The sequence below is a fragment of the Acanthochromis polyacanthus genome, chromosome 20 (assembly GCF_021347895.1).
Source record: "Acanthochromis polyacanthus isolate Apoly-LR-REF ecotype Palm Island chromosome 20, KAUST_Apoly_ChrSc, whole genome shotgun sequence".
Classification (NCBI taxonomy): Eukaryota; Metazoa; Chordata; class Actinopteri; family Pomacentridae; genus Acanthochromis; species Acanthochromis polyacanthus.
Genome location: NC_067132.1, coordinates 15,287,131 through 15,303,654, shown reverse-complemented (window position 1 = coordinate 15,303,654; position 16,524 = coordinate 15,287,131). Strand labels below are relative to the sequence as shown.

Sequence of the window (16,524 nt, the reverse complement as noted above, 5' to 3'; positions counted from 1 at the left end):
CGTGATTTGATTGGCTAAATTTGGTCACAGGCTTCCTAATCGTGACGTTCTTGTACGCCATTGGTGAGTTCACTTCGAGAGGCGGGCTGTAGCGGAACAACCCGGAAATACGGTTTGTTTTCGTCGTATCAGGAAGGTCTGGTGTACGTTGAGTTCGCTTTTCAGCTGGAAACAGATGGGTAAATATATATTCATTGCGTTTTTTAGAAAACATAAGTCAGCATTACTTTCTCCCACGACTCGATATTTCCACAGGAAGCCTAGAAGCGGCTTGACTGCTTTGTTTGGACAGCATAAAGGCTCACGTTTTAACGTTATTACCTCCTTTTTGCTGTCTGGGATCAGTGTGTTTTCTGTCTCTTAACCCTTTTGCTGCATGTTTGCATTTACCATCAAATCAAGTATTGATGTCTGTCGAGGCATATAATGCATACTGCATACGGTTCAAACGATCGGCGAATGTGAATTAGTATTCATTATGAGTATTGTCCATGTGTACATCAAGTAAAACTTTGGACTGCAACCTTGCGGCTGTGTGCCCCTTCAAGAGTATGTTCTGCAGCTCCGCATAGAAGTCCATTATTCCCCCAAATAATCAGTGCCAGAGATCAAAACCTTCCACATTGAGATTCAAGGCAAAGTTGATCTTATTGATTTTCAGGAGACTACTTACTTCATTTCTCTCATCCATATCATCACTCCTCTGCTCTTATCTGTCTCTTGGTTATATCTCTCTTTTCCAGTGGCGTTGACTGTACTGCTCTCACACATTCTGCCAAAACCTAATCCCCACTGTGATTATCACATAATGCTCTTGCCTTATTATCAAAATGGAGCAGATTTGGGTTTTGTTGTTGTTAAAGACTGATGGGCATGAGCTAAAAAATTAAGTAGACAATGCCATTATAAGGAGAATGTGCAGCCGCTGATTGCATGAGATTGAAGTATTGCGCGCATGCCTCTGGAACTAAATACTTAGTTTGATGAGTTTGTTTTTAAGGGATTCGCAGAAGTTAAATTGGCTTGTGATATCAATCTGTGGGGTCATGAGGTTATTTTACATAGTTTCCAGATGAAAGCAAATAGGGCTGCAAAATATATATCCTTACAGAATCAACATTAGATGTACGCATAAGAAGTAGTCACAATGCAGGAAGTAGAAAGTGACATCATGCAAATTAACTGGAACACATCAGGCTACAACGTTTTTGAAACCTGATGCAAAAAGAAAACTTGCACAGTTAGACTTTGAGTTCTCACTTTCCATGACAAATCTGGAAGGTAATTCTGTCCGATTGAACATAACTTGTTCTGGTTTAAGTGTTTTTGGATTCACTCGGTTTTTGTTTGTTTACAAGGCAGAGAGTGTCGACATGCAGGTTCCACACGTGCACAGCAAAATGAGTGAGGCATAGGAACGAAGCACTGAAAAGGAAGATTTGGTTGCATAAAGAAATGCAGCGTCGGCTGCATGGAAGTGTTTTGGCTACAAATATTATGTTGTTGACAAGAAACAGATAGTCTGCCTGAAGGGTTTTGCAGTTATTGCCTCTATCAATATCAGAAGCATTTGCCATCAGTACCACACCACACGAAAAGGTTACAAATTACAGTTTTTTCATCATGTTTTAAAATATTTTTTTGTTTTCCAAACAGTCTACAAAATCTTGCCAGTGTAAATATTGATACACACACACATACTGCCATTCAAAAGTTTGGAGTCACTTAGAATTATCCTTATTTGTGACTCATTAAATCAGTCAGAAATGCAGTCTAGTTAATGTGGTAAATGACTATTCTAGCTGGAAACAGCTGATTTTTATTGGAATATCTAACATAAGTGTACAGAGGAACATTTCCAGCAACCATCACTCCTGTGTTCTAATGCTACGTTGTGTTAGCTAATGGTGTTGAAAGGCTAATTGATGATTAGAAAACTTTGTGCAATTATGTTAGGACATGAATAAAAGTGTGAGTTTTCATGGAAAACATGAAATTGTCTGGGTGACCCCAAACTTTGAAATGGTAGTGTATATATGTATATGTATATATATATATATATATATATATATATATATATATATATATATATATATATATATATACACACACACACTTGATTATACTATATATACTTGAATTATATTTCCTTTTTTCTCCAGTACTGGTCAGACCTAAAGGCAAGTGGTAAAAGCGGTGGGGTTTTCTGCAATCATATAAGGAAAGAATCCCACCCAAAATAATTTGTTCTACAGTTTTACAAAGACTTTTTTTTTCAATTTTGCATACTATTTCTTGAAGAAAAAGGGTGGACAAATGAAAAAAGTATTTAATATAAAGTAATACGGAAAAAATTGTCAGTAGCTGTAATCAACAAATTAGGCATTTTACTGTATAACATTCAGTTTTACACTACAATCTAGTGATCTGCATAAACAAAAAACTGCCATACACACAACTAGTGATTGTTTTTACATGGAAAATGTAGCATATTTGTCAAATACCCAGCACACTAAGTTAATTGTGATTAATACATCACATTTATCATATTTTCACATTTCTTTGCACATATAGAGTGCACTGTATATAATGTGAATATTGCCAAACACATTATTTCTGACTTTGAAGGAAATCAAAGGATTAAGCTTCCCATTTCAGATGAATGTAGAACATCTAAAAGTCACTTTTGTGCTGTGAGTTTGACCAGGAAACTCTTTAATCGCTCATCCTGCAGTAGCCTTCACATTCTCATAGATTTGCAAGAGACGAAGAGCAGCTTCCCCTCAGTTTCGCATTTTCTGCACCCACACATATTTTAGTTGTTGCACAGATTCAAAAAATAGACACTATGCTTTCTCTTTTATTATCCCTACATTTTTCATGGATAAAGAGAGGTTAAGAAATATGCTGATCAAATATTCCTCAGGATAACGTATTTTATTTGCATGAGTTGCTCTCTCATTGACTCCTAAGAAAGACACAACTTTAGTTCTCTCACTTATTAGCCGCTCTGCTTTTCCCTCCACATTCATTGTGCCTCTCTGCCCTTTAAATGTTTCATGACTTTTTAAGTTGTTTTCTGCAAACCCTTGTACTTATTACTCATACAGCCTTAGCATACTCAACCTTCGTACTCATGAAATCAATTAATTCTTTTAAATAATTCACCTTCTGAGCAAACCAGATTAAGCGGAGCACATTTTTGTGTGTCAGATGTGCTGTTCTAACTGATGTGTATTTTTTTTTGTGTTCAGGCATTAACTTGGCTCTCACCCCATGGCTCGGAGGAGTCTTGGGTGATTAGAGAAAGAGGAGAGCCTTGATAAAGCATTAGTGTGTGATGCACACACATACACACACAGCCTGAAGACCCCTCTGTGCATCTGCACACATTCATTTTTCATGAAACAGACTCATAACAATTAGTCTGGTTACCGCCTGGGTAATCTTAGTGTCCCCGTAATGCCTGTGGTCTGCTGTATGACATCACTCTCTTAAAAGTTCTAAATCTGACATTCTCATCCGTTTTCATAGTGAGGACATTAGCAAGCCTTGGCTAATAGGCCCGCACTCGTTCCTGGCGAAAGAAGGGCAATAAAGTGAGGGAGCGGGAACGAGAAAAAAACAAGGCTAGAGTGCTCAGAGAAATAGGTTTTATCCACCAGAGCTTTTACACAAATTAATTTACATGAGTGAGAGAAGAAAATGTAAAGTTGTAATCCAGCGTGCTTTGCCAATGCGTAGCCTATTTCTCGCTACAAGTATCACAGAAAGCCAAGTGAACATTTATGCATTATTTCAGCAAATACATTATGCTAACAACCATAGCTAAGTGCTGAGGAATTTGAGCGCTACACTACATGAGGAGGTAAATCGAGACTTTTGGCCGCACTGGTTCCAACTGGCATGCAGTGATAGCCTTGTGAGCGGCTTCACAGCACCTCCGCTGCAGAAAAAGCAAAATCCAGTCCCCCGGAGACACTCGGTCTTCCCAGCATCCCCCAGTCTTTAGTCCCCTGCCCTAAACACCATCACCCCCTCCCTAGACACCAAAACCAAGGTCAGAAAGAAAGCATAGCCTTCCTCTGTCTATAGGCTATTCCCTGGATGCCCGCACCTCAGTGTGGCTGAGCTGTGTATGCTTCAGGAATGTTCCCTCCTCCCTTATTGTGACCGTCAGTCTCAAGGTCAGCTCCTAGGGAGAGGTTTGAGCTTAACTGTTTTACCCGCCCTCATTTTTTCTCCTTAGCCATCTTTTTACCCAGATTTTTCCTCCACTGTATCACTAGACAGCGGCTTGGCGCGAGCAGCTGCGGTTTTATGACGCGTTGTCTGACGTGTCTGTTTTCTTGGTCCGTCTCTTTGTCTTTCCATCTTTCTGTTTGGTAGCTGTCATTACAGCCTGTTGTCTAATTTTCAGAGGACCTAGTGCAGCTTCCAGGCTTCAGACTTATGCTCTGTATGCTTTTGTTGCCTCGTCTCTCCTTCCTCACACTGGTCATGGCCCCTTTTGCCTTGAAGCGATGTTGCAGTGTGTTCCCTGTTAGATTGGATATTGTTGTTGTTGTTGTCTGTAAGCTATTGCAGTCAGCCTTGAGTCAGTGTGCTATCTTTGTCTGAACAAGATGCACAAGCTAAGGGAACAAGGGGAGAGAAAAACTCTCATCTGACCTGAATCAAAATACCCTTTAACATTCCCAGGAATATGTTTTTAAAGTATTTTATACTGCTCTGATAGATCAGCAAGACCTCAGAATTTTCAGGTGATTTTTCTGTTCATTTTCACTGAACTCTTCTAACATGCCTTCTGACTCTGTTGGTTGTCAGCCACCAACTCTTCAAAAGAGGGCATTTTGTCTCTCGGTCGGTTGGTTGGCTGACCCACAAGAGAATTATCAAGTCAATATTTCACATCAGCTGCGCGAATGTGTGTGAATACATCAGAGAAAGAGTCTCTCTGCCTGTATCTCTGTATACTTTTTGTGTGCAAATGCTCCACTGTCTGTCCTTCCTCCAACACACACCGTGTCATTACTCTGTAAACACTGGCATTGACTGTGACTTTTGACTATTACATAAGGAACATGGATTTCCAGCTGTCCACAGTAAAAGCCCTGTAAATTCAAATGCTTAATTTTTATAGGCAGCCCGGCATTGACTGAAGTGTCTGCTTGTTATATATTTGGCAAGTGCTGCAAGTCTGAAGGGAAGCTGTCAATAGCAATCCCAGCTATTGATATGGCAGTGGGCAGGAGATGTTACTTGGCCCCCGACTCCAGCATCTCTCTGATCCCTCTACATCATAATTACATTAATATTGACAGACCCTTGACAATAGTCACATTACTATTGATAGGTGGTTGTCAATACCGTGTTTCCCCAAATAAAACATATTCATTCATAACTTGTAAACTGCTCGATAAAAGGCTTTGAAAAGACTATTGGACCCGGCCGGGTTTACTCTCCCGAGAGGGCTGCTGCTGTGACAGGGATTTCCACCACCTGGCGGTGTGTGTGCACGTCTGTGTGTGTAACTGTGGACTGATAGATTAGCTGTGCGCTGTATTAGAGCTCTGCATAGATCAAGGCTATCCTTGACATACATACAGAGTCACACACACACACACTCACAGGGACATAATCTGCACATTTTCTCCCATCAAGGAAAAACTTTCAGATTAAGCTAAACAAATAGAGCCTGTTTATTGGTTAGCATACACATTCAGACTACCTCTCTTTTTTCTTTTTTAATCCAAACTCTGCTCCCGTCGCAGGCGAGGTTCTAGTCACTAAACATGGCAGCATTTCAAATGCAGCTCAATGAATTTGTCATACCTGCTTACTTCAGCGTGAATTCACTCTTTTTTCATTCATTTGCTAATTCTAACTTAGTTGGATGGTGTATCCTGGCTCTATTGAAACATCTTGAATACACAGATGGTCCTGTGCACCACAATAAACCCAAGCATTGCCAGTGCATGTTAAATTTTTATTTATTTATTTTTTATTTTTTTACCTCCTCGAGAAACGTCTAAAGTGACCATCATTTCTCTCTCTTTCTGTCAAAACTGCCATATTTACCCAGCTGAAATCTCTTTTAAAGCCTCGTGACAAATCCTGTTCGGCGGGACACAAAAGCCACTGTCAAAAAAAGGCCTCACTGTCTCTCTCTCTCTCTCTCTGTGGCCTTCCTGCTCTGTCTCTCTCTGCGTTAGTTAGTCCTCCACTTCTTAAGCATTTCATTTGGGGAAAGGGCAGATAAAGCTGGAGAACTGTGAGCACTTTGGAAACGTATGCAGCGCAAAATAGCCCAGACGTCACAATGGTGAGCTCCCATATGGAGTCGAATCTAGGGGGAGGAAAATTGTTCCACATTTGGCAGATGTTTATGGTGTACCAGAGACTGTGCCGTTAGCCTAATCCCTAGTGATGTGATTTGTACACACACCCCTATCTCCAGAGGGAGCAGGCACCAAGAGCCCCTGGGCTTCGCCTCCTAGGTGTGTGTGTGTGTGTGTGTGTGTGTGTGTGTGTGTGTGTGTGTGTGTGTGTGTGTGTGTGTGTGTGTGTGTGTGTGTGTGTAGGATTGTGTGTTTATACACTGGAGAAAGCAGTCTAAGACCCCCTGCTCCTCTGCATGGCGCAGCTCAAAGGTTGCATTAAGGACGGGTTTTACATGTGAAAAGTGATTTCCGTTCCTATGTATAAAGAAAAAATAACCTTCCTAACAGGATGGGCTGCACCTCCAGGGCCTCAATCCTCCCAACGACCGAGTTGTATTTTCATAGTAGTGCCTCTGTATGTATTTTGTTCATGACTTAAACAAATCAAATATAGTGCTGCCTATATGTTAATAAGATACGCAATAATGTAGAGTCATGAGACATTTATTAGTTATTGGCAGTTTTAAGGGAAATCCTTTTTCTTGAACAACATGGATCTTGTTTTTGCGGTTTGGGCCTTCTTTGGGGTTCATTTTCTACTCACCTATTTGTTATTTAAAACGTGTCTAATCATTTCTATGGTTGTACAGTTTAGCACAATGAGTTTACTGTCAACAGTAAATTTGGTGCATACAGTTTAATAATATCTAGAAACAGTGGCAAAAAATATATACAGTTCAGGCTGTAAAAAAACAAGCTGAGTTCCTAAAAAGGCATATTTAATGTGTATATATCCTTGTTGTTTGTATTTTTCCAGCAGGTCTGAAAAGCGACAACCAAAAACGGACGGTGGGAAGTTTCGGTCCGGAACCCGATGTCGACCCGCAGACACCAGTGTTGCGCATCAGCCAGCTGGATGCCCTGGAGCTGGACTCAGCCCTGGAGCAGCTGGTGTGGAACCAGTTCTCCCAGTGCTTCCACAACTGCCGCCCGGGCATGCTCACCCCCCTGGAGCCTGAACTGAGGGCTCTGCTTCATCTGCTCCTGTGGAGGTTCACGCTGTATTCTGACAGCGCCACCGTGGGCCAGTCTTTACTGAGCCTGCGTTATCACAGCACATTTTCCTTGTCTCCCCGTTACAGGCCTCTGTCTCCCAGGCAGAAGTTAGGTCTGGCCGTGCTCACCGTAGGTCCCCAATGGCTCCAGGAGCGCTCCCACAAGCTGCTGCCATTCTTAGGTTTGAGCTCGCAAGGACCTACGACTGAAAGAGACGGTGGTTTGCTCCAGCAGGGTCTCCGCAATGCCCTGACTTTTGTTTCTAGTATCATCAAGTTCACAAGTCTCCTCAACTTCCTCGTGTTCCTGAGGAATGGTCGACATCCTGTCCTAGCCGAAAGGATCACAGGAGCTCAGGCAGTTTTCAGTAAGCCCAATGTGGTCCGAGATGTAACCTACCAATACATGAACCGGGAACTGTTGTGGCACGGCTTTGCAGAGTTCCTCATCTTCCTGTTACCACTGATCAATACAAGGACACTGAAGGCAACGATGTCTTCACTTGTGTTTGGGGCAGAAAGTGCTGATGGGAAAAGAACAGGGGAAGGGAAAGGGGTGTGGAAAGAGTGTGGAATATGCGGAGAGTGGCCAACAATCCCTCATACTGTGGGCTGCCTGCATGTTTTCTGCTACTACTGCATTAAAAGCCACAGTATCGCAGATGCTTACCTGACTTGTCCTAAATGTGGTGCCGAAGCCGGACAGCCTGAGCTGGTCAAGATGGAAGTGGAGATGATTGGCATGTGAAGGTCCTCTATGGTGGAACTGTCATAAAGTTACTGTGAAATTTCTGTGAAAACACCAATGCCATAATGTAAATGTATCTTACAGCTTACTGTTTTTGATAAAATCCAGTACATATTTAAATGTGTCACAATACAGAATTATATTAAAACATGAAGTTTAACAGACAGAGTCTAACAGTCCAGTTCTTTGAGCAGCTCATCTTTTTTTGAAACATTGAGTCACGTATGAGTTCATGACTAGGCTTATCTTTATGATGTCTGTGTCTTTTCTGAACACACATCAGGCTGCTATGTTTAATGTATGTGCGCATATATTGACAGTCTTCTGCCCCTTCTGTTTTTCTGGCTGGACTTTGGACAGAACTATTTGTCTTTGGCGCACTGGACAGACTACAGAGAACCAGAGAGAGCATATATTTGATGAGTGAGCGTGTTGATTTTTGCTCCAAATTGGCTCTGTGTTGGCGTGTGGATGTCTGTGTGTGTGTATGTGTGTGTTTGTTGAAATGGGAATATTTGTTCTGATGAAAAATGCAGAAAGTCAGCTGAATAAATAATGGGAGGGATTTCTGATGCTTCTCATCATGGCCAAATTAGCATTTGTTGTGTATTTTGTGCCTAAATTGTATTTCAACATCATTAAAATTGATAGAGTGCTACCTCTTGGGTGTTTATTTAGTTAAGTGGAGGAGAGAGAGATGAGGGAAAGTTATAACAATCAGCACACTTCTCTCTAGACAGGCCCGGTCGTTCTAACTCCCATTATCCGTTTTCACAGCACCCCAACATGCTCAAGATCAAGGGGGCAGCCGGGGGCTTGGATTGACTCACACACACATACACACTTGACAGCCAGCCTCTCTTTTCCCTTGGCCTTTCTCTCTTTTGCTGCCTTTCCATCTCTCTCCCTCTGTAATCTCCAGGGCCCTCGCCCCTATAAGACTGTAGTAAACTGTACCAAAACCCTGGCAGTCGTCTCCTTCCTCGCAGGCGAATTACTCTCTAATCCCTGTAATGAGTCCAAAGATGCTTATTTATGCTGGAGTTAACCTCCACCAGTGAGCCCAGCCCCGGGCCAAACTCACCCCAGCTGAGTGAAGCCTTTCCTGGGCTGACAAGAGAGGAGTGTCGGGCGGGGAGGACTTCCTCCCACCTCTCCCTCTCACCTCCCCCCCTCCTTCCTCCCCTCTCCCGCTCTGATCACTAGTGCTTAATTGCTGATTGCCGAGACGATCAATCGGAACTGCAGGCGTGATAGAAAGCCTATTGCAGGGGAGCTGATCTCAGATCCACCGGCTCAGAAGGACGCGCACACATTTGCAGGCAGATGAGGTTAATGTTTCTGTTGGCCAGGGAGGATAAAGCATGAAATATTTGTCCTCATGAGGTACATGAATGCCCTGAAGAATACTAGGTGGGCGCGCTGGCAGAGCTGATATTAAATTATTTATGCTACTGACCAATGTGATCTTTATTTCTCCTAGAACTTCTGCAGGTCTGTAGCGTGTATGTCCTTGGTGGTAATGCAAGGCCAAAATTAATGAATTGTATTCTTTAAAGCACCTATAGAAGCATTAAAGTAGCTCTCGGTGGACTAAAAGGAAAATGTATACCTTAAGGTGGGGTTACAATCCGAGATCACAGACTGCTTTGATATTATATAAAAACAAAAGGCTCATCATGTGGATACACGGTGGTCCTCTTTCACATCAAGGACATTTTGACTAATGAATCCTACACTAATGCATATAAAGCCAGAGACAGGAAAGACTGGTTGTCAATATTTAATGCACTACATTACATTAATGTGAAGCAAGTCCCAGAAAGTGAGATTAAGGAGATGTTTGAGATTAAGGATGCATATATGATCGACCTTAATGCCACCGGGACATGTCATTGTCTTAACATTCAGACGGACTTACAATCCAAACCTTTTTGCTGATATTACTCGGCAACTCTAATTGAAGTCCCCAATCCCCAGGAAAGAGGGAAGATAAAGAAGAAACATTGCATTAAAGTCTATTAATTGAGTTAGGCCATGGATTGAATTAGCTGGAAGTTGGAACAGGGCTCTGGACTTAAGGAAGGTAGCTAGGGCTCAGTTAAGCCTATCTGTCTTTGGATCTTTTCTAATTCACAGGCTCCGTGTGGAGAAGAGAAAGAGGAAGAAGCCCAGATTCCCAGCGGCTATGCAAAGCAATCTGCACATTCACACGCAGCCATTTAGGGAGCAAATTGGCCCTGTGCCCCCTCTGACGATGGTTTTAAGAGAAAGGGAATTAGGGCGTTGAATCCCTAACAAGATCTCCTTCTTTGATGAGCCTCTTTATCCGCCTGTCCCTCATCTCCATTTCTTTGATGTGAGGCGTTGATTTTCCTGATTAAATAGTTTTTAAAGTAAAAAGCTCTTCTCTTGGCTCTGTAATACTGGGTACTTTACTGTACCTATTGTAGGTTCGTTTGTGTGCATGCTTGTTGAATGGTCCATCTGTGGTATTCTTTAATTGGAACAGAGCCCTTGGCTCGCAGATAATAATAAGGATAGTACATGCATATTTTTCTCTGAGAAAGAATGTTATCATTTAAGCTTATGCCTGGCTTTTACCTCTTCATTTGAAATGGCTAGAAGGACTCCAAGAGCCCCATGAATGACTAATGAAATTAAAGAGTAAAAACACCTGTGCTTTTTCACTTCAACAAAATTCCATCTCTCATCCTTGTGCTGATGGTGTAAGCTTTTACCTACTTTTCAACAGGTAAGGGAATTACATCCCTCTTGTATTGGGGAGATATTTCCAACAACTGACATCACTTTCAAAGAGCGAATGACATTATTTTCATGCCAAGAAAAGATGAAACAAAAAATGCACCATTTATTTGTTGACACCTCAGAGGAGTTTTGACACCTGTGTATTTATTTTTTTTCTTGTGGCATGTCCAATACGTCAATAGGAGTTACAAGTATCTCATATTTCATCTATTCAATATAAGACATGCCAAACATAAAACAGCAAAATTCCTCCAAGGTAGTGAAATCCTAAGTGTGCTGAAGTTCAGGGCTGCAGCCGCTGCAGGTACCTGTATTATGAGAGTTCTTTCAACACCTGCCGGGCTTTGGATACCACCGGGCCCAATTATCTTAGTCTGCCTCTTCTTCTTAACCACCTCTTCAGTCTAACAGGTCAGGGGGACAATCAATCACACCTAAAATAAGGAAGTAATTTCCTGAGCTTTTATCATGGTGTTGAGGTTTTGTCTGCTTGTATTTCACACACAGAGAAAGATGGGGCGGCAACAGTTTGGGAATATATAGAATTTGGCCTTTTCTTTTGTGTTCTTAAGACCCAGGACAATTTCAGATATATATGTGATCTATATGTTCACCCCAATGCGTGTCGCCTGGAAGAGAGAACAGAAAGATCAAGAAAACACAAAGAAAAAGGTTTATATCTTATGATGCATGTCAATAAAGGTTGTGCTACTGTGTAACTTCAAAAAGCCATATCCTCCTCCACCACATCTGAAACAAATATAACGCTGATAGCCTACATTCTGCAGAGAGGTGGTGGGTGGATTCTTCAATATTAGATACTTTGATATACGACATATATGTTTATTTATATGTGTCCACCATTAAAAATCAATTTTTAAAGATTTTTGTGGTAGTTAGCTCTGTTCATCAGCTTGTGCTTCTTCTGTATTTAAATCACTTTTCAAAAAGCAGCTTTATTACATATATTGCAGATCTGTCTGATTCAAAAACCACTTCTTTTTCCTGTGAAGCACAATGTTCTTTTCTTTTTCCAGAAATATGCTCTGACTGAACATTTACTTCCAAGGTTGTAAAATAACAAGAGAGTTATCTGAGGCTCAAATAAAAACACCAAGCGATGTGATTTTTCAACGTATTTTAGATTTCACATCTTCTCACTCTAATGCAGGACTAAAGAGATGTAAGCAAACTCCACCTGACCTGTCATCCGATTGGAGGAGCTGGGGCAGGAGTAGCGAGGGGATAGGACAAACGGCCAGAGGGCATCATGGGAGGATTATACTCAGGTGTGTTGTGTGCGCCCGCGGTAACATCTGCCAAAGCCAAGCCCGTCTGAGTGTGTGTGCATCTTGCAGTCTGTGCGTGTGTTTCGCCATTTCAGTCCTCTCCCTACTGATGTCTAGAACAGACTAAATGAGCAATAATCTGCACACATCCCTCCAGATGTCCCAGTGAATTTCCTGTGGCTTAAGGCGCCAGCTGAGCTCTTTGAAAGTTTTGATAACTTCTGCAAATGTGATTGAACCTCTGCTTGTTCAGGAATGTGGTGCAGGACACAATGTGCTTATTCCTATTTCCCCTCAAAGAGATGAAAAAGCAGGCATGCGCTTGGCTCCAGTATTAGCGCACCTACTGGTACAATGTAGTCCAAAGATGTTTAAATATGTGGCGTGATTTTTACAGTTTCAAAAATTCCACCTCTTTTTGTTTCAACAACAATATATTGAGTGGATGTACACTTTTATATTCATAAATATATATTGCTACTGAGTGAAAAAAAAAAGCTTCTAATCATTGTGCAATCAACCAGACACTGTTAGCAACAACAGAAGAAGACAGTGGAATCGACCAGCGTTTTTTCCCCTATCATCTGTCAATCATTGCTACTACAAGTCCCTCAATACACACAAACAACCAATACAAGCAGGAACACATGTAAAGAGTCATTAATATTTGACAATGTCATGCCATTCTGTTTAGCATTACTTCAGTTCAATGATGAAGTCTAATATTTCACATCCCAGAGCCAAGTGGGCAGAGAAAATATGTAGAAACAGAATAATAGCAATGAATGGATGGAATTTTAGGAAAGGGGCCTTGCATGGGCAAAGAGCATGTAAAGATAGTATGGCATTTCTGTCGGGTAAAGGTAACAAGAGGAATTTCAAAATTACATGTGTAGGCGACGCTGAACAATGAGAACAGTATGTAGCAAAGGCCTAACCCTGTTAAGTATGAGGCAGCCAGGTAATGACAATGTATTTGTGCATTTCAGCATCTTGGAATCTCCAGCTTGCCGGCGAAGGAAGAAATATAATTTTTGTGGTTGCCATGGATACCTGTGTGTGAAGGTTTTGCTGCGAGTCTCGACTCCTCCAGGAGATCAGTGAACCGCATGTGTCAACCAGCATTAACCTGCTCAGTCCAACAGATGCACGGAGACACACATGCACAAGGAAGAATAATAAACACACAAACATGCGCGTTGCCTTTCTCATCTCAGCACAAAGTACAGTACAAACTGAACTGCACCTTCTAAACACACAAACACGTAGTTGTGAGCGGAGCTGCACATTGTCAGAGCTGATAGACTCTTGAGTGAACACGGAGCAGCAACCTGAGGAAAAAAAACAACTATTAGGTCGTTCTGTCGTACTACACGAGGTATAAACCTCCAGTGTGGATGGTTTTGGATGTGGTATTGTGTAGTTTGCTTATTTTTCACTGGTGTAGTGTTTCTAATAATTATTATCTAGATGGTATAAAGTGATGTAATTCCCTAATTGTCTGTTGAGGTTTAGTGATGATGTCATACTCACTCCGAGACATTTGATGTGTGATGCTTTAACTTAACATGAGTATGGTGGCCTGGTGAGAATATTGCTCTAACAGCAACATTTCGACTACATTTTGCATTTCTATTATACGTTACACTCACTAAATCAAAATATATGCACACAATAACTGACATTTTTAAAGCAGGTTCAAGTATAGTGCGGCATAACATGCAAAATGCAACTTGAGGCAGGTTGTTTGCTATTGTGTGGTGCCATTTCTTTATTTATTTTATTTATATATAATTTCAGCTAAATCCTAGAAAAAACATTTGTATGAGAAAAAAAAAACTCCAATTATAATATTTTTGTACTTTGGCCAAAGAACAATGTCCTCATCTGGAAAGTAATGCTATATTGTTTAATAACCAGCTGAGCTAATGAAAAAACTGCATAAATTTGAACCCCAGATTTTCTGAAATTCTAACTGAAAACCCGCTCTGTCTGGCATTTCCATATTCTCAGTTTTCATCCTCTTCACAAACACACCAGACTTCTCTCTGTAGGGCCCCTAACTGACACTCTGGGCTCGTTGTCAAGTATTATGTTCTCAAGTGTTTGTGCTTGTCTTCTGCGCCAAGCTGCTGGAGTCCTCTCTGCCCCATCCACAAAGGCCTACACAACATTCAGCAGTCATATCTCTCCTTGTCTATCTAGGAGCCCAGCGTGTTTTCCCTCAAAGTCAAATTAAAAAGGTATGCCAGAAAAGAGAGCGTATCTGCAATTCAGAACACATTTTTCTATCAGACAGGAGATATATTGCCGACTAAGTATTGTCAGATGTTGGCAAATTCCACATATTTTTCATATCCGGCCCCCTGAAACTTGGGGCCGCTTCAAGACTCAACCAACATCATCGACAAAGACTCTGTTTGACCTTAGGAGCACAAAAAGAAATGAACCAAATATTCATTTGTTTTCTACGAAAATATTTTCTCTGATCTAAATGCAATATCACCGGCCATAAATCATTTAGGAATTCATTTGGAAATCATTTGAAAAACACATTTATTTGGGGTTGTTCATCAATAAACGTGGCTCCCGTGGAAGGTTTTTATTTATATATTCATGCATTCAGTAGATTCAGTTATTCATGTATTCACTCATTCACAAGGCCCAGTCAGTGGCTATGTGTCTGGCCCTGTGTGTGTGTGTGTGTGTGTGTGTGTGTGTGTGTGTGTGTGTGTGTGTGTGTGTGACCTGCGGTGTAGCCCTGCTATGCTGCGGGCTAGTGCTGTTCCCCAGGGGGCTCTCATCTTTTACTGAGCCCTGACAGAAGATGGAGGCTGGGAGAGGGGTCCGCTGCATTAAAAAGCCTTTACCTAGGTCTGATTTATCACCCCTGCCTCACACATGCACACACACACACAACCCCGCGCCATCTCACCATTCCTCGCCGCAGTTCAACTCTACACTCTATCAAACACACAGACATACAGATGCATGCGCGCGTGCAATCACATGCGCAGAGTCAAACGGACACACATTCACACACCATCAAACACATACTCATTCCATCATAAGATGGCTGCCTTGGAGAAAAAGTGAGGGTGCAAGGCACCGCACTGCACCGCAGTGGTGATTTTGCATTTAATGGCACCCCTCCTCTCTCCCTCCCTCCCTCCCTCCCTCCCTCCTCACCCCTCTTTCCCCTCAGTTGGTAATTCTGGTGAGTCGCAGGCTGGTAGGCAGCAAGCCACCAGCTACCTCACCACAGGAAGACAGAGTGACACAATTACAGGACAGCCTTTCCTGGGTACGTCACAGGTGAGCGCGGGAAGCAGGGGAAGATGGGTTTGTGTGTGCGCTGTGGGAGGAAGTGAATTGTCATTACGCCACGAAAAGAAGTGCTGGAGGACAACCTCACACACACACACACACACACACGTGAACCTTTAATTGCACATGAGAAAACCGGCACAGTTATATCAAAATTCAAATTCAAAACAATATCCATTCAACCAAAACTGAGCCATGGACAAAGGTAAATGCGTTACAACACAACGCAAATATACACACATACACAAAGGCGGTTGACAGCACACACAAATGGAACGCAACACTTTGTCCTTGAGAGGGTCCAAGACTTGGTAATCATATTCATTCATTCATTCATACATATGGGTGGAATACATTTGCTCCATCTCTCCGCTCGAGTTATTGCATGAGTGCTGATAAAAACTAGGGACAAAAAAAAAAAAGACACAGGGAATGAATTTAATCTCTGAATAAAAACCTTTTTTTTTTCCTTCTTCTCAGCACACATTTATATGAGCTGACTGCAAAAGAAGTTGTCTGGTTGGCATTACTAATTTTTGTCATTGTGGTTTTTATTCAACCTTTGTTCAGTCATTATATGCCAGGTGAAATGAAGGATCCCTTTGATGACGCCTGCACCAAAAAGAAGTGTCACATTTGTTCATGAGCAACAACACAGTTTTGTGGTCTCAGTCAATATTTCATAGAGTATGATCACATCCGAAAAAATATATTAAATAACAGAACAATCTTTATTAAATAACTAGTACTGGTCTCTGTTTATTTCCTTTATTAAAGCTTTGTCACTTGTTTGCACGTTTGATATTAGCCTTATACATATCATTAAATGCATTTATGGCACATGTCAGTCTGTAGTTTGATGTAGTTTGGGAAGCGTAAAGCTTTGAAGGGGTCAGCAGAAAAAGCCGGGATATAACGGTAAAAGTGAGGTCGTGTCTTGTAAATGTTCCGAA

General features: G+C 41.6%; 1 protein-coding gene across 2 annotated transcripts; it reads left to right on the top strand.

The window, feature by feature from the left end:
* The first annotated feature begins 74 nt into the window (after window positions 1–74).
* Window positions 75–8,844, top strand: pex2 (peroxisomal biogenesis factor 2). 2 transcript variants are annotated; one of them, XM_022193709.2, is made up of 2 exons: window positions 75–179; window positions 7,201–8,844. In XM_022193709.2, exons 1-2 carry the CDS (start codon window positions 176–178, stop codon window positions 8,184–8,186), a joined length of 990 nt encoding a protein of 329 aa, XP_022049401.2. In that variant the 5' UTR covers window positions 75–175; the 3' UTR covers window positions 8,187–8,844. The 2 variants fall into 2 exon arrangements, with proteins under 2 accessions (XP_022049401.2, XP_022049402.2); XM_022193710.2 differs by having other exon boundaries at window positions 96–179; window positions 7,204–8,844.
* The last annotated feature ends 7,680 nt before the right edge of the window (window positions 8,845–16,524 follow it).